We start from the raw sequence: 20,702 nt of genomic DNA on the forward strand, positions 1-20,702 counted from the left end.
TAATTTTTGTATCTAAATTCTAATATGGTGAAACCACTTAGCACAATGTGATGCTGAAGTGTTCTGTTTAGCATAATATAATGTTAAAGTGTTCTGTTAAAAACACAGCAAGGTGTTGTGCTACAATTTGGTTGGCATACATCGGGATTGATTTTATTTTAAATTGTTTTCATGATGCTAATTAATGAACTCTGAATTGCATAAAGGTCTTCGGTAGTCCCTGTAAAAATTAGTCTAATATGATAACACTTAGCTGGGTATAAGTCTCGAAGAACTGCAGTACTGAATGAAATGTAAAAGAGTTTAGAAGATGTTACACAAGACGGAACAGCAGATAGAGATTTCCGATCCTAAGGCTTCACTGGAAAATGCAGAATTTTATGTGTTTTCTCAGTATAAACCCTCCCCGGGGTGGCAGGTGTTTGTCACTGAACAAATCTAAAAATCAAACGGTGAGTTTTGCTGCTGACCAAACTGTCACCAGTATCTGGCCACGAGGAAGCAGAGCAGAAGGTAAACTTCAAAAAACGGAAGACTAAACATATTTTCACTCTCAATTTAAGTGTGTGTAAGGCTTTTAGGGGTTAACTGGTAAAAATAACTGTGTAAGGAAATAGTTTTTAAGATACTTATGACCATCTCTAACTACATTGGAACAAAAATATTTGCTATTGAATAGGCTCTGTCTTATGTATTCTATTTACGTAAAGTTAATGCATTGTATTCTCTACAATTAGTTGTAGCAATAATCTGCTTACACTGAGCAATAACCCATGACACAAAATTCAAAATTAGCCTTTCTTAGCTATGGTTATGTACTTACTCTGCATGTTTAACACATTTATTATAGTTATCACTATTTTAGGAATAATTAAAGCATTTTTTCTTTTGATTTAACAGGAAAAACAGGGAACAGTTTTTATATTGTATGAAGACCAGAAGCGATCCAGCCTGGGAATGATGTGAGTCTGCACTGGTGGTTCCCTGGCCTGATAACCAGCTAGGAACACAGCTGGAGCTGCGCTGACACCACGGCGCGTCACCAGGGAAAGGAACAGTCAGGCCACCACACCTTCAAGTTCACTGTCACCTCTTCTTTGGGAAAGTAGAATGGTTTATTGTAAGGTTGGCCTTTTGTACAGTTTTGGGGGTGTTTTTCAGCATTTTAGTAACAAAAAAGGTACAGGAATCTGCTAGGATGAAAGGTCACGGTCAGTTTAGCTGTGAGAGCACACAGATCAGCACAGCTTTCCCTTCACAGGCAACATTATTAAAAACATTATTAAAAACCTGCTATACAGGATGCAAAGAAGGTTGAAGTTTAATGCCTTTTTATATTATGTATAAGCGACCAACAGCAGTCAGGCAACAGCAGATCTGGGAGTTTAGTAATTCTTTAGACTTACGAACCTCTCCTAAGAAGTCTAAGAAAGCGTCAGCTGCAAAAATCTACAATCCACTCTTGAAAACTTCTCCTCAGAGAGAATTTATGTAAAGTTTACTGCCCAAATATGACATAATGAGTGAGGGGCCAAAAGGGTCTGTTCTCAGTCCGTTCTGTACTCCTTTGACGCTGGAGCTGTTTTGTTAATGACCTGGGTAAGAAAACAGCTTCCTCGTGTGCTGGATGTGACTGCAAGTACTTTGGAGGGCAGGAATAGAATTCAAAATGATCTCGACAAATTGAAGAAGCAATATGAAAAACAGAATTACAGTCAGTTGGAACCAGGTGCAAGAAATTACACTGAGATAGCAGGAATGAACATGAGGAACTGGCTTTGCAGAAAACGATCTGTGTGTTGCAGTGGTTTACAAACTGCCTGCTAGTCGTGATGTCATGATTTAATGGAAAAAGGGAAAGAATACAACCTGGGGGGACGTTAGAAGTAATCCTTCCATTCTGCTCAGAGGGAGGCAATGAAAATGTGTAGAGTTCTAGAAAGCCTGGCTTACAAGGCAAGACTAAAGCGGGTGGGGGAGAGGAGGCAGAAGTGAGACCTGCTGACAGTCTTCAAGCACATAAAAAGCCTCTGCGGGAAGGAAAAATCTGATTTCCACATCTTTGTTAGTAGGATGAGAAATGAACTTGCAGCAAGAAAGGTTCACATTCAGCATAAGAAAAATTTCTGATAGTGAGTGAAGAACTAATTAGATTTTTCGGTGTGGTTGTCATCGACAGTGTTTAGTAACAGATTAGACAAACCTCTGTCAGGATGATCTAAGTGGCATTGATCTGCCCTAGCACAGGGAATGGGCTAAATGAGTCCTGAAGATTGTTTCTAGGGCTCCGATGCTTCCAGCCTCTACCCAGCTCCTTGTGCATGAGGCTGTTGGGAGTAAACAGAGGAGTCGGATTTGTTTAAAGCTCAGATATTCCTATTCTGCTCTGCACTCAGCTGCAGTCACAACGTAGGCAGCTGATTGAGCTGCAAGATTAATTGGAAAGAAAATCACTAAACAAGAATGTGTAAAATATCTACAGGAGCCATTTAAAAAGTGAGTTAGGCATCTGAAGGTGTTATGTGAGTCTCTAAGCTCTCCTGAGAGCCCACTGATGCTGAAAGGTGAGCTCGTTCCTTCCCGGGCCCAGCTACAGAGTCCTCCTCCTGCCCCTCCTTTTGCGTTGTCTCTGGGACTTCTACACCTCTCCAGGACCTGATTCAGCTCAACAACTCAGCAGAAATCTTTCTTTTATTGGATTGGGGAGGTTTTATGAGGCTTAGTCAGTCCATTGAGGGATATACAGTGAGCATGTGATGGGGAGGGAACTGCAAAGAGGAGAAAGAATCTTCCTCAGTATAATATCCCATTCCATAAGATCGTAGGTATTGAGTCTGTATGTGCCACTGAGAAACCAAAGCCTCAAAAGCTACAACAATCTAAGAAATGCTAATACAGCTGAAATTTCTCTTCCGGATGCCTTTCATGAATTGTAAGCAGAAGCAACAGTTCTTGTGAACTAATCCAGATGTTTACAGAGCTCTCCTGTCTCAGCCCTAACTCCGTGGTAGCTGAAACCTTCCTGCTTCTGCTAAGTTGATTAATAAAAATTATTTATTACTCAAATCCTTTCTGTTGACAAGTTAAAATGGAGCCTCATCTTTCATATCTCCCTGAAGATTGCCACCTTGTGAGATTGAAAATACTCATTAAATTCCATCACCAGACAGGCACAAATGAGGGCGATTGTTTTTAAGCATGTGAAGGAAATCATTGGTAAACTCATTTGTTTGGATATCATTAACAGAACAATCGGAGAGGATCTCCAGGGGGTCCTCATGACCTTTGCTCGCAATCTCTTCATCATCCATCAAGAAATATCAGCACCTAATATGCAAGGCGAGACCAATTTTAAGGTGAGGTGTTAATTAACTAACGATCCTGCTTCATTTTGGTACAAGGGCTGAAAATACCTCATGCTGTATCATAAACAAGTGCTAAACCATTCCTTTTTTATTGTTAGCGGTATATATGTGACAGTGTCTAGGTCAATATAGTAAGTCTCCCAATGAACCTGTTAGTTAAATTTAAGTTTGAAACTTTTTCTTTGAAAAGAGACGTACTTTAGCACAGGATCATCTGTAGTGTAATGCTCCTGATTGTCCTTTGTAAGAGCAAAGGAGCTCTTGGCACTGCCTCAGACGGTTCTCTCACAGTTGTCTGCTTTATTTTAAAGGGACTCTATCAAGGTAGGAAGCTGAAATTAGAAACAAACTTCTCAGTTTATAAGAGCTCCTTAGATAATTAACGCTGATTTCTTTCCAGTAGGCAGCCACTGAGTACCTCACCATTAGTTCACATTCCTCACCCCACCATCCAATTCACAATTCCCAGTTTTACTCCTCTTTTTTTTCCGCCCACCCCTGGGTACCAAAGGATGCTCTGGGGTGGGGTGGGGGGAGGCAGGACAGAGTGCAGGGGCTTCTCGCACCAGGAACGTCCCCCCAGGAGATGCCACCTCTACCCTGAACTCCTTTGTGCCGACCTCGCTGGCAAAGAGAGACAGAAAAGCAATAATGAATCCAACCCCGTGCCCTGAAACAAGGACTCATCACAATGCGGCTTTTTGATTCCAGAGAGTAGCTCCATTTTCCAGAGGGAGTTCTTTTGCTGAACTACATCACCTTTAACTTTATAAAAAGTTTCTAAGATCCTGTCTTTTAAGTGTTTTGTAGAAAGGTGAAGCTGAGCACTGTGTTACAGATTTATCTCTTAAATCACATAATTTATATCAGATTCTTTCCAGTCTTAACTCTGACTATATTTTCCTCTGGCCAGCAGAGTGAGAGGTGACAGTTTTAGAGAAGATAGAATTAAATTTCAACGTGTTGCAGAATAAACAAGCAAAAAACACCTTTTTTTTTTTTTTCAATATGAGGAGTGAAAGGCAACCATTGAAAAAATATAAAAGGGAACTCTTCTTCAGAGTGAGTTAACAATGATTTACATATGTGAAACAGAACACCTGTTAGTTAATTAGAAGTACGAATTGCAACGAACTGTATTTTTTATTTACCTGAGATTTGTACGTATTTACTAATAATTCCCCCAACTGTCCCCAAAGTAATAGTAGATTTAACTGGCACATCATGTCTTGTGTAACACCAGTTACCTTTTCAGGGTAAGTACTGCCAGCTGTGCATTTTGGCTGCTAGATTTCATTATAATGCCCATTAAATAACTTGTATTCCTTGAATCTGTTACAGATGGCAATTCAAGATATTGAAGCAATTCTAGGAATTACAGCAGAAAACAAACTGAAATCGGAAGAAGAGCAACCTTCGAAAGCAGATGCTCTGAAAGAATAGTTAACAGAAAATGTTTAAGTGCCTTATTCTTTATGCTTCTGGAAACGCTTTCTTATCTGTAAGAACAGGTTTGGTTTTTCTTCTGCACTGGCATGTGAAGTAATATGAACCGAGACAGAGCAATTTTCGTGGTTTCTGAGTGCGGTGTTTACAATATCCCTTCTTTCACAAAAAAGCAACTGCTGAAAAGCAGAGAATCGTAACAAATACCCCTGATGTTCATACTGTCATTCCTGAAATACAGTTTGTTTTTAAAATCTTATTAATAGGGTTCACACTTTCTCACTAAATCGGACTAGATCATGCTCTGTTGAAGGGAGTCCTGTGACCTTAAATTCCCTTTCAAACCTACTGTCTTCTAAAATACAGGCTCTCAACATGAAAGCAGGTCCAGTGTTCTGCCTATAAATAAATACACTTAAATACCATCTTATCAGTAAGGCCAGCAACCCAGATTCCTCTTCAGAACTGATTGTCCATATTAACATTCTGCTTTTTTTTTGGTTATCTACAGATTTTTGCAGCAGTTGTTTTATGTTCACTTTCAAATTGTCAAAAATAAGTCGTGACACTGATTCAACAACAGATTCTGGGAGCACCAGTAGAATTACGCTTTTACTGTGATTCTCAGTATACTGTGGCTTTTGCGGCTCTATCTGTCCGTCACGTAGATTCTGTATTGTGACCTTTTTTTGGTCAGAATTGCTGTGTGCTGTTGTATTAAAGGACAACAGTTACTTCTGTACAATTGTATTTGTCCATCAAATCTCTAATCTCATCCCAACAGACAACACATTCTGAATTTTACTATGGAAAGTGCGTCGTCTTCATCAGATGGGCACTACTGTCCCAAGGGATGTCTTTGAGGTTACTTCCCAAAAAGCTCAGGCAAAACCAGTTTGTAAGACAACTAATGAATGTGACCAAGCAGTTGTAGATCAGTGCCTAGTTTTTCTGATGCCCGAGTCTTTGATCGTTACCTTCAAACATTATATTTTGTGTTAGCCTTTTTCTCTTCTACTTGGGTCACAGAAATAATTCATTGCAGATGAGGATGTTTGCATAAATGCTGATCTCTGATTTAAATAAAAATCTAAAAGAATATTTTTAATTCTTGTTTATTTTTGTTCCTTTCTTACATGTAACCTCAATATGGTCTTGGTTTTGGATATACCAGCGTCCACACAGATTTTTCTAATGGGAAATTTCGCCAATGAATGAACTTCCTGTAAGTCTTAGAAATGAAACTACCGGAGGTATTTTTAGCTGTGGTAGGTACAACATTGATCTCACACTTGCTTAGGAGTTCTTCCAACAAGACGAGATACATTTGTTCTCTGTTCTAATGCACTCTCTTCTGTTTTACTGCTAAGAAGCTCTTTGTAGATTCTCACCTGGCTTCACATCCAAGCTCTGTCATGTCCCAGGTTGGTCAGGAGAAGCAATAACCTGGAGGAGGAGGAGGCACAGGAGAGCACGGCTGGTTTCTTAAGGGTTAAGGAAAATTAAGCCTTGATCCAAGGCAGAAGAACATAAGGTCTGAGAGGCTCATTAGTTCACTGGCACTTAATAGACTGCAGGGTCCTGGGAGTAAAGGAAACCTGCACTTCCTCGGGTCTTTGTTCTATGCTGACAAAAGAAAACTGTACCTGTTTTTGCAGGGAACATCTGAAAGTTCCCATGGTGAGAGAGATTTCTCAGTATGTGCAAAGTGTGAAATGTATTTCGAGGAAAAAAGTTTTTAATTACTATTAACACTTCTGAGCGTTGAGCTGATGGAAGGATTCAAACTGCTTTGCAGTCTCTCACATTCAAATCCCATGCTGCTGGTGCCAAAAAATGTATTTTTTTAGCAATGCAGCAGATATAAATGAAATTATAATCTATAAAAAAGCCAAAGTCAGAAATATAGTCATGATTCTCCTATTCACACTACTGGATTGTTTATTCCCACTCACTAAAGGAATAACAGACTCCTTAAACTGTAGCTTGAATTTTAGCACCATTCAGACCACGATCTAGACTGGGAAGAAAACAGAGCAAGTGGGAAAGATAAAAGGTGGCCCAGGCTTGGCTGCTCATTGGGAATCGCCCAAGAATTCTGCAGCTAACAACAGCAAAAGCCCACGCTGGTTCCCCAGCTGCAAGGTGTGGAGGAATGCTTGTGGGAGCAGATGAGGGACAGTGGGGTTTGGCAGCAACTGCAGAAGATGGAGACAATTAAAATAAAGGTTTCTTGCTCCTTAAGGGGCCAGAGCTGCAAATGAAAATGTGCGTTCAGCTGGCAGCACTTCATGGATCTTGTTGTTGCAAGAATTGACGTACTGTCTGTAACACATGCACCACCCATTTCAGGTCATTCTCCCAAGAGAACATTACCTGGAGTTGATACTGGAAACTGGGATAGTTGATACTGGAAATTTTTAGATAGTTGGGTTTAAAGCCCTGGGTGGGGCGGGGGGGCAGAAGGCATTCAGCTCAGGTTTCCACATTTAGAATGACAATTCTGAACACAGAGCAAAAAAAGCAGCTCATCAGCACAACCACTTCCAGAAGTCTGAAATGAGGTATTCAGCCTGCCCGTTTCCTGAAGGATCTCTGATACCTCATTCCAAGGCATAGTTCAGGAGAATCTCCCACCTTCAGTCTAGACTAAAGTGACAAATCCCTGGAATTTTAAGACTGGCCCAGTCCCCAGCATTTCGCAGTGATTACCTAACATCACTTCCCATATAACAAATCACCAATCACAGGTCTGAGGTACTCCCTCTTACGGCACATGGATCCCTTGTACTTCATTTTAGACTACAGATTGTTACAACAATCAGGCACTAAAGATTAGGCACTACAATCGTTCACAACCTTCATTAATGTAATTTAATATATCATCTTGACTGAAGAATGCTTAGACTGGTTTTAGCTTTATCACAAAGATGCGCATTTCAGGAGACGGTTTTGATGCACAAATGATCAGACTATACCAGAACCCAATGAACACAGAGACCTGAATTGTGCAACCAAATATTATTAACAGCAGACATTTGGAAGAATGCTTCGTAATACTTCCAGCCTCATTTTAAAGTTGTTTGGTCATGATCCTTGCATACTTTTGAAGCATGCAATGTTTTACTATGCATTTGTAAATACGGATTTGCAGTACGTTGTGCAAGCAGATGTGCAGCTACGTGCTCTCAACCAGTGCGAGCTGATGCTGCCAGAGGCTGAAGGATTTTTCCTTTCTTCTTGGACTTTTAACAATACGAGCAACACAAAGTGAACTGCAAAATATCTTGAAATAAATACTTTTAAAAATCAAACTCGTTGTCATATGTCCACTTTATAGGCAATAGCTTTATAGGAGATAATTTTGACTATGAAACATCAGTCCAGCCCTTCACCATAGTGAGCCACAGCATCACATCCCAACTGCTTTTCTGTCCTTGTTGTTGCTACTGATAAAGATATTAAAGCTAGCTATATGCTCCATTCATTATAGGAAGATGAACTTGAGTCAAATTTGTTAGTGATGATGATTAATAATTACTGGTTCCACACACGTGTAGTACATTACAGCAAATAAACAGGGTACATTGTTGGGTAGTAATTGATTAATTAGCACATTCATACTACATAGCTCAACGGTTTAAGATTGCTGAGTTTGAGATATTGCTTGCAATATTCAAGAGGAAAAATTGTTTGCATTTCTCAGTTGACTCTCCTGTAGTTTCCCCCCCACTCAAATAGAATGTTCAATGGTTCAAAACCTTCGATTTTATTTAGAAAAAATCATATCGTGGAATATTGGCTATGATTTTAAAAGTTTTCTCTTCAGAGGGGTCTAACACTTTCACCATCAAATTTCACCAAGTGAAATCAACGCAGCTTAACACCATTTTTCCTCAGCGCACATTAACCTGATGTGAGAAGTGCCAGCAACACACACCGGCTGCTCCCCTCAGCACAAAACCGTTTCTAGAAATCTGACTGCCCGATTCTTTGGGGAATTCTCGCTGTAAAAAGCGACAACGTGCGACTGGGGTACGCCTGGCCCGTCCTGGCTGTGCGCCGGGCGGGCTGCCACGCTCGCTTCTCCTCACACGGCGTCCGCCTCACCCCGGCGCGGAGAAGCGGCCGCGAAGGGACTTTTCCCGCCTCTCCCCCTGCCCGGGCCCTCCTCTCTCCTCAGCGGGCCTCACACTCACAGCTAACGACCAGTCCCGCCGCTCCCACACACACGACCCGCTCCAAACCCCCGTCCCACGGCGGCCGCCACCAGCCCTTCCCCTCCCCGCCCTCAGGCGGGCGCAGGCGCGGAGGTGGCGCAGGCGCGGCGGCCGGTGCCGCCGGTGCCGGAGCCGGGGCGGGGGGAGGCGGCCCCGCAGGATGCGGGCGCTGAGGCGGCTGCACGAAGCGGCCGTGGGGCTACTGCTGTGGCGGGGGGCGGCGGCAGCGCCTCGACCCGCCGCCTCGGAGGTGCTGAGCCAGCACCTGCGGCAGCGCGGCCTCCCCCACTGGACCTCGTACTGCGTCAAGTACAGCGCGGTCCGCAACGACCAGTTCGGCCTCTCCCACTTCAACTGGCGGGTGAACGGCGCCAACTACCACATCCTGCGCACCGGCTGCTTCCCCTTCATCAAGTACCACTGCTCCCGCGCCGCCCCGCAGGACCTGGCGCTGCAGAACGCCGCCTTCACCGCCCTCAAGGTCCTCAACGCCGGTGAGTCGTGTCCTGGCGCCGGTGCGCGGCCTCCCCTCAGCTCCTCTCGCCGGCGGGGAGGCGGGCGGAGAGACTCCCCTCGGCCCGAGGCGGCTGCGCCCCTCGCAGGCGGGACGGCGGTGGGGGGCGTGAGGTGAAAGCATCGCTCGCCGGCGAGAGTCACGTCCTCTGGGGTCGGTACGAGGCCCCTGACTGGGGACCCGCCGGTGTCTCCGGCCGCGCCTCAGCGCCCCCCGTCCCCTGAGGTGCGGGAACCCGCCCGCGGCGCCGCGTCCGCCGCCCCCGCCGGCTCGGAGCGGGCGGCGTGGGGAGAACGCGGCTCGCAAAACGCACCGTCCTGTCAGCAGCTCTGAGGATGCCGAGCTGTTAATCGATCCTCGCCGGGGTTTTAGCGAGTTCGTGTTTCTCTGCCCAGTTGTGAGACTGAAAAATTAACCCGCCTTCAAGCAGAGGCGCGAGCGCTTGTTGCTGAGGTGGCTGGCGGCGGGGGGTGTGGGGCGTTTTCCGTCGGAAAATCCATGTTCTGTTACCGGGGATGAAGTTCTGGCCTTTAAGCAAATACACGAGCGCTAGATGAACCAAAACAGTTTGTTTCTTAGAAAGTGGCTGGGCTATTTTTTTTGCATCTTGGATACAGGCAGTGGAGGACTCGGGCCACTCTTGGTCCTAAAGCGCTGCTGCTGTATAAACGCTTATAAATCAAAATGCTCTGACAGTACCCTATTAATGTAAAAAAAAGGGACATAGTTAAGTTTTGAAATACATTATTATTCAAAACGTAATATATGGATACGCTTATTTGAACGGTGACAGTCGCACAACTAATTTAATCAGTTTCTTGTTTTCATATTTCATTTAAAAAATAAAACTCATCTGCTTTGCTGCTCTTCAGTGAGTTTTTACAAAACATGTCTGCTAGTCTTCTTATTTTGATCTTCCCAACCAACGTAGTGAGAAAATATAATCACAAAGATTGATTTCTTAATAATAATTTAAAATCTGATTTTATTTTTCTCTCCACAGTCGGACCTTTTATCTGCCCCATCTCTTTCTTGCAGCTACCCTGCCTGTTTTGTATCTAAGTGATTAAGTACTTGACTAGCTTTAAGCACATTAAATTTGGTGTGTCTGTACTTTACTGAATTCAAGGCCTAAATCCATCTCCAGTTTTTCCCCTACATTAAGTAAAATACCGTTGTTTGTAATAGGTGGGTAACTCAGCAGTCCTAGAAATGATAGCACTTTTTATACATACCCCTTTCTACACTGCAGTTTTGTTGGCGTTGGGACTCTTGACTACTGATCTAATTTTCCCGAGAGCAGCTTCCTGCTGATCTATGAAGTCACTGCCTGTTCTCCTGCCTGTCTCTGCTCTGAAACTAACGCTGAACTGATAACTGAGTGGATGTCCAGGGAGCTGGTTTACTAGTGTTTGCGTATATATATTAATCAGTAGAAATCAGGCTGTATACATGACCATGTTTCACTTTCATACTGCTATCCTCCTGTTTTCTTTTTCTGTTAATTCCCGCGTATTACTGCTTTGCTTCAGCTGCTTTCTGACTCTTTTGCGCTGTATAACAAGAAGGGTGCTCTGTACCAATAGCTGTTTGTAAGCATTTCAGTAAAGGCAAATATTAATAAGGCAGCTTTTACAGGAATGCGTTTCCTCTAATTTCATTTTGGAGTCATTATTCTTTACTATTAATAGGGGTTTTAGTTTTCCTGGATTGATGTCTTTGTATGTAACATGTTTTTGTCTTTTCTTAGGCATCCCAACTTTACTATATGGAATTGGCTCCTGGTTCTTTGTCAGTGTCACAGAGACTGTTCATACGAGTCATGGCCCAGTTACTATTTATTTTCTAAATAAAGAAGATGAAGGCGCAATGTACTGAAATAATGCCCTCGAGTACCTGTCATTTGGTGGGTTTCTGTGTTACAGCTGCTACAAATATCTGCTCCCTTTGACTAAAAAGAACCCAAGGCGACTGTTTGGGTGGTTTGGTTTTGGTTTTTATGGTGCATTCTTTTACTTAACATGCTGTCTTGAGGAAGCTTCATGGACTTTTTGTTCATAAGAGATTTACTTTTGCAGAGGTCAGTAAACTTGAAAAAGTAGAAGCCTTGGGAGAAGAATTAATATTTCTAAGGGTTGTGACTAGTACTGCTGAACAAATTTGTGATAATTTAGAGATCTCATCTACCAGCTTAGAGAACTGAATTGTAACATGCGGGCAAGGAAACTGTGAATACCTTAGGTGTTTTCAGAACATCTCTGAAAACATTGAGCTGCTTAGGTTTAGACTCTGACTAGATATTTCATAATGCATTAACTGTCATAGTTGCAGGAATGTTTGAATGACGCCATGGCACTGACTATTCATAATTGCCCAGGAGACTCTTTGGAAAATACCAACCCAAGAAGTTAAAAATGGCTGTATCACATTTCTTCAAATGATATTTAAATAAACTATCTAAAATATGTTTTATGCTTGTATTTCTTGCAGTTCTTGAACTCCAGATATCTACATTTTTTTTTTTTTTTTTTATTTTGGTTGCTTTATAGGTAAGTAACAAAACAAAAATATCAGCAATTTGTAAATTAGTGCAGGGCACTAAATCTTCTAGATTATTTCTAACTAATACAGGAGCACGAGAAGAATACTAGCCTCAGTTTTTGATGCAAAAGAACTGATTTACTCAGCTGTAACTGAGCACAGCTGTAACAGGCACATATAATGATGGAATGACTTAAATTCAGTTGGAAACCTGGGCAAAGAAAAACTGTTAGGGTGTTATTTGGATAGTGGAAATACGGAATTATCGGATATTAAGTTCAAACAGTAGAAACACCTGTACAGCATATATTACTGGTGCTTAATTTTAGTGCCAGCAAATAATGCTGTTTATTCCTAATCCCACATCTGGTGATGTAAGTTCATTATTCCTATTTCTGTAAGTAGGAAGATAAATGTAAAATGGGTAGGTACCGGTTGTGGAGAGTAATTGCTATTCCTAAAGAAATTATTCTCAAGCTATGACTGCAGTATAATTTCACTTAAATACTTTTTAACTTAATTCCAGATAATGGAACTGTTTCCCACTTAATGAAGCAATACGTGGTTTTTCTAAAAGCAACACTAAATATGACTTTATTTGGAAAAGTGCTTGTACTGTTCTATTTAATTCTGGAAAATATTCCTGACACAAATTAAACGGGTCTCAAAGATGAAGCGACAGTATTATAGGTAGCCTCATTAATAATAAAAATGACTGTTAGCATTTTTCTAGAACTGATTTTCACTGTATTGGATAAAGTTAAATAGCTGGAGCTCATAAGTTTAAAGGCAAATACTGCTCATTCATCGCCACGCATCTTGTCAATATCTTGCTGTACAGGTTCAGTCTCAACGCAAGGTTGATAAAACTGTTTTTAATTACCAGACTATAAATCCAGCCCTTCACTGGAGTTGCGCCTCCGCTCAGCGCAGCTCGTTTGATTTCTGATAATGGGTCCTGCTGACTTTGCTTACCTGGTTTTCAATAAGTGCAGGCAGCATGGCTCCTTGTCCATACACCGATGGGCAAGTCTCCTTAGAGAACATCTTTGACAAACTACCCTATTGATCACTGCAATTCTGTGCTGCTTGCAGCATTAAATAGGGACTTGATTTCTCGTTCAATGATCTCGCTGTGTAACAATTAAGCAAATGTAATATTTTCTTGTATTACATGAAAATCAATAGACCTCTTGCTCTTATGAAGTTGATCATGCTAAAGGATGAACTAGAAGATGTCTGAGGGCAGAGTGCAAATATAGCATTGTTCATTCCTTTCATCAAGGCTTGTATGTGACCTGCTGTAGTACTTAAGAGGGAAAATATGCCATTTATAAGGGATAATGCTGAAGTTATTAAATCATGACAAAAATCATTTTCAAGTATGAATATAAACCTACTTACTTGTCTTCAACAAAAGGTAAAATACTTCATCTGGCTTTCATTCTCTTTTTGCTAGAAATGCTTATTTGTTAGTATCTTTTTTTTATCACTTATCCCAAGCTTTGGCCTGAACACGAGATGGAAGTGTTGAGCGCCAAGATGATTCATACCATCTTGTTCCAGAAATTTCTGTGAGGCTCAGGGCAACAATGGCAAGCAGGGATGAACGTGGTCCAGAATAATTGATTTGTGATTGTTTTAATTAGCAGCTTCCTTTTGGTACATATTATACTATGCATATGTTGGGTATGCAACATATACCAGTGTTGATACATTTTTTTTTTTTATAAATGATTGAACTACAAAATGACCCTTCTAACTTTTTACAGATTTGATCTGCGCCATTTCTGTTTGAAATAAAGTGTAGTTTATTTTGTAAGTCTTGCCTTCATTATCTCTTGACTGTATTCAAGAATGATGTTTAAATGAGTGAGAGATGACATAAAGAGGCAGAGAGCTTTATTTCACCTCACTTAACAACTGCTTAGATAAATGAAACCTTAGTCTAAACCCAGAGGATCAGGTAGCTGCTCCTTGTCGCAGTCTTTTTAAACAGTAATGACTGTGGGGGGCATCTGAACCTAAATGAGCGCTTAGCATTACATCTTACCCAGGTCAATGGTCTCAGGTATCCAAGTTAAACTGTGTTACTGTAAATTAATGGAAAATGTAACTGCGCTTTGCTGAAAGATCAATGTCCAATAAAGGCTGCACAATCAAATCTTGTTGCAATGATTGAGGTCCTTAATTGCCTTTCAAAGATAAGGTGGTAATCAAGGTTTAACTGATCTTTTTTACCAGTTCAATTACATGCTAATGACTACAGCCAAGTCAGGATCTTTAACTACTTATACTTATTAAATCTTATGTTTGTTGTGAAAAATTACTTAAGCCACACAATCGATAAAACCCAGGTCTTAATTACTATATTTCACTTTTATACCTTTTTGTATGTTTGACAAATGTTTCACTAGAGACCGTGTGGCACTAATGATAGTGCCCCAAGAAATACCCTTTTCTGTTACTGTCTACTCCTCCAAATTGTGACAACATGTGGGTGGTTTTATATTTGTTTTAAGGAAGTTTTGTGACTAGTAATGCAAACATGTTCCAGGCAGCTCATTGTACTTAAATATCATTTTTACATGTAATAGCACTCCTTTTATCACTAGAAGATGTGCTACTCGCTAACCTTCAGGTGGACAGTTTTTCAGTGTGAAGTTCTTAACTTTTTTCCAGTGTAAGTTAATACTAATTTCGATGAAGGCAATGATTGATATTCCCGATTGTTCATGATTAGTACTCTCACGTTGTCTCAAAAATAACTTGCTGTGACACCTTCTGGGTCTCCTTTCTTTCCCTGGAGCGATATCCAGGGCTTTTCTCCAGCCTTCAGAGGAACCTGGAGCCAGCTGACCTCTCATTGACTTCAGCAGAAGTTAGATCCGTCCTCAGCTTGCTTTGCGTGCTTGACCTGCTGTAATTCTGAGTGCATAGTAGCATTAGGTAGAATAATTTGAGACTTTTCTTTCGGTTTTGGACGCTTGCATTTACTGTGCATGCAAAATTGAGCAGGCATGACCAGATCTCAGTTCCTCAAGACTTCTGTGAAGCAGAGCAGCAGGATCCCAAGTTCAACAACAGCACCTGCTGACACGAGGTACCTGTGCTTGTACCCCAGGTGTGCTTGCTGGGGTTTGCCAGGCTCACTGTGCCTCATGAAATGTATAAATACTGAAAATCCATAAAACAATAACTACATCAACAATCTCTGCCTTAATTTGAGTCAGTCATTTGAGAGGAACTGTCAATCCTTTCCAGGCTCTTATGGGCAAGTCCACTGGTATCAGCTAATTTACTTATTCAAAGCAGTTCCAACTCTGCAGTGATGGAGGAGGAAGGCAAGTTAATTACTCATCAACAGAGAGAACGGCTACTCGTTTTTTTTCTTTTCTTTTTTTTTTTTTTTTTTTAATGGCTGAGATAGAAGCTGGAGAAGGGAAGAGCTCCTACATGACCACGGAGTGGAATAAATGCTTATTCTCTGATGAATGTTCTGAGCAAATGATAAACTTCAGCAAAAACGGCTGCTGGAATAGAAGGGGTGGGGTGGTGTTCAGGTGGAGAAGGATGGATTTGGTAGGAAAGATGGCTAGAATGGGACTGAGAAGGAGCAAAAAATGTCAGGTTTTACGGTGTTGCTTGCCTCAGCTCTAAGTATTCTCAAACCTCTTGATACTCCTCTCCTTACTGACGCTTTCTGGAAAAGGAGAACAAGAGTCTAGAGTTCGTTCTTCCCACGCTCAGAAGTGTTACTGCATTTTGTCATGGACAGACCTATGATTTTTGATGAAACAAAGTTTATCGGAGTAATTCTATAGGCAAGAAAAACAAAGTAGAAAAGTGTGAGCTGACTAAATAGTCACCTTCAAGAATCTAATGGCAGTAAAAAGATCCTTGATGTCTAAATCTCTTTGCAAACCATAATTATAGAACTCCCTGATGCACATTATTATTGAACGACATGCAGGTATTTCTTAATAGTTGAATGCCCTTAGGTCTCTGGTTTAGACCAACTTTGCCTGAAACAAAGGAGATTTTGCTTCATATATTATTTACTTTGGCCATTTAATTTAAATTGGCTTTTGCTGTAACTCCTTAATCATGTTCACTACAGAAGAGTAAGTTAATAATTCTGAGAGTTGTCTCGATTCCATCACAAATATACATATTTATGGAAGCAGATGTCATGTTGCATTTTCTTGGGCTGTATTGTTCAGCTTAAATATACCTAAGAAAAAGTGGCAACTTTGGCATTACAGCAAAGGGAATGTAGAATAGTAATTGTCACTTAATATATTCCAAGTTCATTTAAAAGATTTTTTTTTATTTCTAGAAAATAATAAGATGTTATCACCATGTTTTCATTTAAGTCTTTTAAATAAAGCCTGTGTGCGGTAGAACATCAAAATTTGCATTAATGATTGGGACGCTCGATGTCGATTACTGACCTTTGCAAATCAGTAAGTGAATAAATGCAGCTGAAATAAAGAGGGCTAATGTATCACAAAATGTGTATTACTCATAGATGAGTGGCGTTTAACCTTAATTATTTATGCTAATACATCATAATGGTCTTGTAAATGCACTGCGAGATGCATTTAGAAAGTAAGTATGTCCATGTAGCATGAGAGCTTTCTGCAGCAGCCTGTCAGAGATCACGATTTTGTCTGAGTTCAAGTTATAAATGATCCAGATTATTAACATTTTCAGTTATGAAATTGTCTTACAGAAAACTCAACTACGTACCTGTTCAGCATTTAAAAAAAAATAGAGAGATTTGCCATGATGGAACACTCTTGTGTTGTAATTCAGCCAGTTTGGATGCATTATGGTTGCTGTTTGCTTGGTAAGGTAGATCTGTATGGCTTGGAGTGATTTTAATAGCAATTGCATCACTTCAAGCACGTTTTATGAGCCCTGTTCTGGTTCGTTATAAAACCAATTTGTTACTCTCAGTGATATTAGTAATCCTAATAGAATTAAAACTGTAAAACATGATTAAAAGCAATCCTTCAGACAAGAAGTCTGATCAAGGAAACTTTCAAGTTTAAAGTATAAATTTCAAAATAGACCACTTTTCAAGAATGTTTGAAATTTTTGAACAAGATTATAAGATCAATCCTATTTTTATTCTTGCAAGGAGAAATGCCATTTGATATGATTGTTACATGCTTAGTGATTCATGGGCCTGGTTATATACATGCTTTGCGATATATGAATTATTTAGTAGGAAAAATCACAATAATTTTGTTGTTACTCAAGAATTTATAGGTTGACAGAAAAACAATTACACAGCCCCTGAAGCTGGTCTGAGGGGGTACAGTTACCACATTAAAGATAACAGCCGTTTTTCCTCAACCCAACTGCTATAGTTTACGTTGTAATTTTTCAGTAATTGTGTATCATATCTAGCCTTTAAAATAGACATAAAACATGCCTGTAATCTGCTGTATTTCAAAGTATGTTCATAATTTAAAGCAGGAACTAAACAGTAAATAATTCAGTTTAGTGTTGTGTTTGGTTAGTGCGTTGTTGGTTGGTTGTTTTTTTTTTTTCAAGTTTACTATGAGAAAGAGTTTTAAAAGATCTATTTGAGGCCAGATTCTGCTCCCACTGAACTGAAATTAAGATCAATTTATTACCTGATACTTGGTTCACAAACATTCCTTTGCCTCTTATTCCAGAGAGCCTGTGCAAAGAGGCAGACAGCTGGTTTTCTGCAAGTTTTAATGCTGGTTTTAAATGATCTTAATCTATACCTGTATTGATCAAGCTGGTACACTTGGGTGACTCTTTCCTGGGATGTGCATTTAGAGAGGAATATGGTTAGAAAGTCTGGACACTGTTGACCTACTTTTTTATAAGCCTCAGGGAACTCAGTTTGCTGCGCTCACTGGCAACCCGAAGATGTGGGAAGGGAAAAAAAGGTGAATTTCACCATGATATTTTATCAACAGAGAAAGTTACGTATTAATCTCCTTAAAAAAAAAAAAAAAAAAAAATATATATATATATATTAAAATGTATTCTACTAAAGCAATGATCAGGTGCTGTTTTCTCTAGGAAATGAAGAGCTTATGCTTTGTTATGTATAATACCTACCTAGAAGGGAGGAGGCAGAGATGATAAATTGAATTTAGTGAACCAAAGACTGGCATTTAGATTCTGCTTCCTCCAAGTCTGTTTTATATACTGTATCTGAATTACATGCAATATGGCACAATGCTGGTAATACAGTATTCTAAAAGTTTTAATAGTTAAGATGTTGAATAACATTTAGCACACGTAGTTAACAAATATTAACTGTTTAGTCTGGTAAATGTGTGCTATTCCTGTGTCATAGCTGGGGAAATTCTCATAGTAGTGAGGTTTAAATTTCCCAGAGATGCCCAGAGTGAGCTGTGATGAAAATGGACTTTCTGGCTCTCTCCTCAGCTTCCTTCCCGGCCTCGTTTCCTTCTGTCTGACAGTCCGAGCACAGCACTAGAGCAAAGTCATTTTGGGTCCTAATACTGGTTTTAGTGCACTTCAACTTCTGATACAGCCCAGAGCAATTGGCATAATTCACCTGCTTTCGTTTCCACTGAATATTTACAATGGGGATATTGTCAGGGTTATTATAAAAATAGCATTTATGTCAAGAAATGCTGGGTAAAGGGGACTGTGTAAGTTCTAAGTGTTGCAATTTTCACCTGCATTGGCCTGATTGACTCCTCAAACTGAGCTCGTCCGTCCCTGCATCAATGGCAGGAAAACCTCCCGGATGCAGGTCCTGGAACGGGAATGGGCAAGCATAGGGCCAGGGGAGTCAGCGCGTTCTGTCCTCGCCGTTCTTTTTATGGAGTTTAAGTAGAGAGACTCAAAACTTCATGATATGACGTCTGTGGTAGTGGAAAGATAGAAAATTACTTGCAGTAGGTAACTTCCTTTGCAGTGGGACTTAGAGAGGGAAACAAGTAATAACGTATTTCCTTATTTTTTGAGGGCCTTGCAAATTCTCACGATAACCGTGTTCAAGGCAATCAGTGGGGTGCAGCACTTTTTCCCTACCACTCACCGATAACTCCTGTGAGATTCTGCAGCACGGCCAATCTAATAATTTTAGTATTCTTCTGTGTCAGCACTCTGCTTTTCCTTGAAAAACAAACTTTTTTTTTTTTTTTCCGTGGCTGTCTCTGGCTCTCTGTCCTCTCGAAGTGCAGTGGAAAGCAGCAGAGAGCAGCAGCAGACTGCAGTGAGCATCAAACCGGCCTGGGAGTCTGCGAGGATATTTCCCCCCCTCAGAAATAAAAATAGAATTTATAGAAGCCATGGGCTTCATGATTCTGCTGTAATTAAAGAACTGATATATTGTTCCTTTGCAGGTTTTGAATGTTATTTCATTGTGGATAGACAATAACTTTGGCTACGTAATTATAAATAGGAAATCCATGCGTATTTCTTGCTGACAGCCTGTCATCTGGATTTAGTGGAGAAAATCAAGACTGCTTAATTATTTTTATCTGTGGCTTGCTGGAATTCTTGAACTTCCTGTGTGGGAAACTTTTAAAGAGGAGATTCTTGGGGCAGTCAAATACTGAACTTGAAGAATATTTTATAATACATATTAAAAACTACCTGTGGTCTTGCTACATAAATTTTTCCCTCAACATGGAGGAAAAATATATGAATAGGTTTTGGTGAAGTCTTGTTCTCATAGTAGCCACTCTGCAGGATGATAAAACTTAACCGTTTGTTTCAAATATTGGTGTAATTAGAAGGAAAATTTCTTAGGAAAGATGGGTTTTAGAGAAAAATGTAGCAAAACCAAACCTGTGTCAAGAAACAGATGCTTGATGTGTTTTCCTTCCTGAGATGTAAAAAGCCTTGAACTTTGATTACAGCTGCATCAACACAAATCAGAATGGGGGATTCAGGTTATCATTAGCTCCGGAAAAGCTGCATAATATTTATGCAAATTTGGCAAATTGAGTTGGTTTTCCCCATAGTGTTGTAAATGAAAAAGACTTTTTAGAAAAATTGCGGTTCTATAGAAATTCTATGATTTTTGTATCCTATTCTTGAAAATGTAATAGAAAATGAATCTGATTGAAATGAACTTGACGGAAGGTACATGGGGACTGTGGGTAAAAGGCTCATTTGAGCAGAAAGGCGTCTGTGTGGGCAGCACCAATCCCTTAGATACTTAGGAGTTGGGGCTCTATTAATTTCTAGTGTAGGAACTAAATTATAAAGTTACTGAACAGAGAGGGAATTTCTCTCTGCTAATGGCCATTCAAAGAGCCTTTTTTTTTTCCTAGCGTGCAAAGTAGAATTCTAATATAAGGAAGCTTGAAGATGTTTCAGGAATTAAATATACCTTCAATTTTTTTCTCCCTCCAAATTGAGAATATAACTCGAATAGTTCAGTTTGTCATATATGATAATGTGATTGTGATAAAATGCACCGATCAATAGCCAACAATTGAGATTAATGCTTTTCTTCCACTAAAAGAACTGGAAAGTTTAGTGCTGCAGAATGGGGAACCTTCCTCTGACTTCGGTCAGCCAAAAAAGCTGGTTTTTAAAAAAGCCGCGCACAGCGTATGATGGCATGTGATTGCGGTGGAA

General features: G+C 40.3%; 2 protein-coding genes across 2 annotated transcripts in view; both read left to right on the top strand.

Moving 5' to 3' along the window:
- The window catches only part of IQCH (IQ motif containing H), a 66,517-nt gene extending 61,267 nt beyond the window's left edge, over positions 1 to 5,250 (top strand). The window contains exons 19-21 of the mRNA XM_065641691.1: positions 901 to 962; positions 3,248 to 3,356; positions 4,707 to 5,250. Coding sequence (XP_065497763.1) covers positions 901 to 962; positions 3,248 to 3,356; positions 4,707 to 4,808 — 273 coding nt within the window. The 3' untranslated portion in view covers positions 4,809 to 5,250. The remainder of the gene's footprint in view (positions 1 to 900; positions 963 to 3,247; positions 3,357 to 4,706) is intronic.
- A 3,886-nt stretch (positions 5,251 to 9,136) lies between these two features.
- C10H15orf61 (chromosome 10 C15orf61 homolog) lies at positions 9,137 to 12,012 on the top strand. The gene is made up of 2 exons (XM_065641973.1): positions 9,137 to 9,525; positions 11,296 to 12,012. The coding sequence occupies exons 1-2, from the start codon at positions 9,192 to 9,194 to the stop codon at positions 11,421 to 11,423; spliced, it is 462 nt and encodes a 153-aa protein (XP_065498045.1). The 5' UTR covers positions 9,137 to 9,191; the 3' UTR covers positions 11,424 to 12,012.
- The last annotated feature ends 8,690 nt before the right edge of the window (positions 12,013 to 20,702 follow it).

The sequence above is a fragment of the Caloenas nicobarica genome, chromosome 10, assembly GCF_036013445.1.
Source record: "Caloenas nicobarica isolate bCalNic1 chromosome 10, bCalNic1.hap1, whole genome shotgun sequence".
In the NCBI taxonomy this organism is placed as follows: Eukaryota; Metazoa; Chordata; class Aves; order Columbiformes; family Columbidae; genus Caloenas; species Caloenas nicobarica.

What these genes read in the sequence shown, in the direction of transcription:
- C10H15orf61 (XM_065641973.1), top strand. Translation starts at nt 9,192, where the DNA reads ATGCGGGCGCTGAGGCGGCTGCACGAAGCGGCCGTGGGGCTACTGCTG. An exon ending in CCTCAAGGTCCTCAACGCCG is followed by an intron (nt 9,526 to 11,295) that starts GTGAGTCGTGTC and finishes GTCTTTTCTTAG; the next exon opens with GCATCCCAACTTTACTATAT.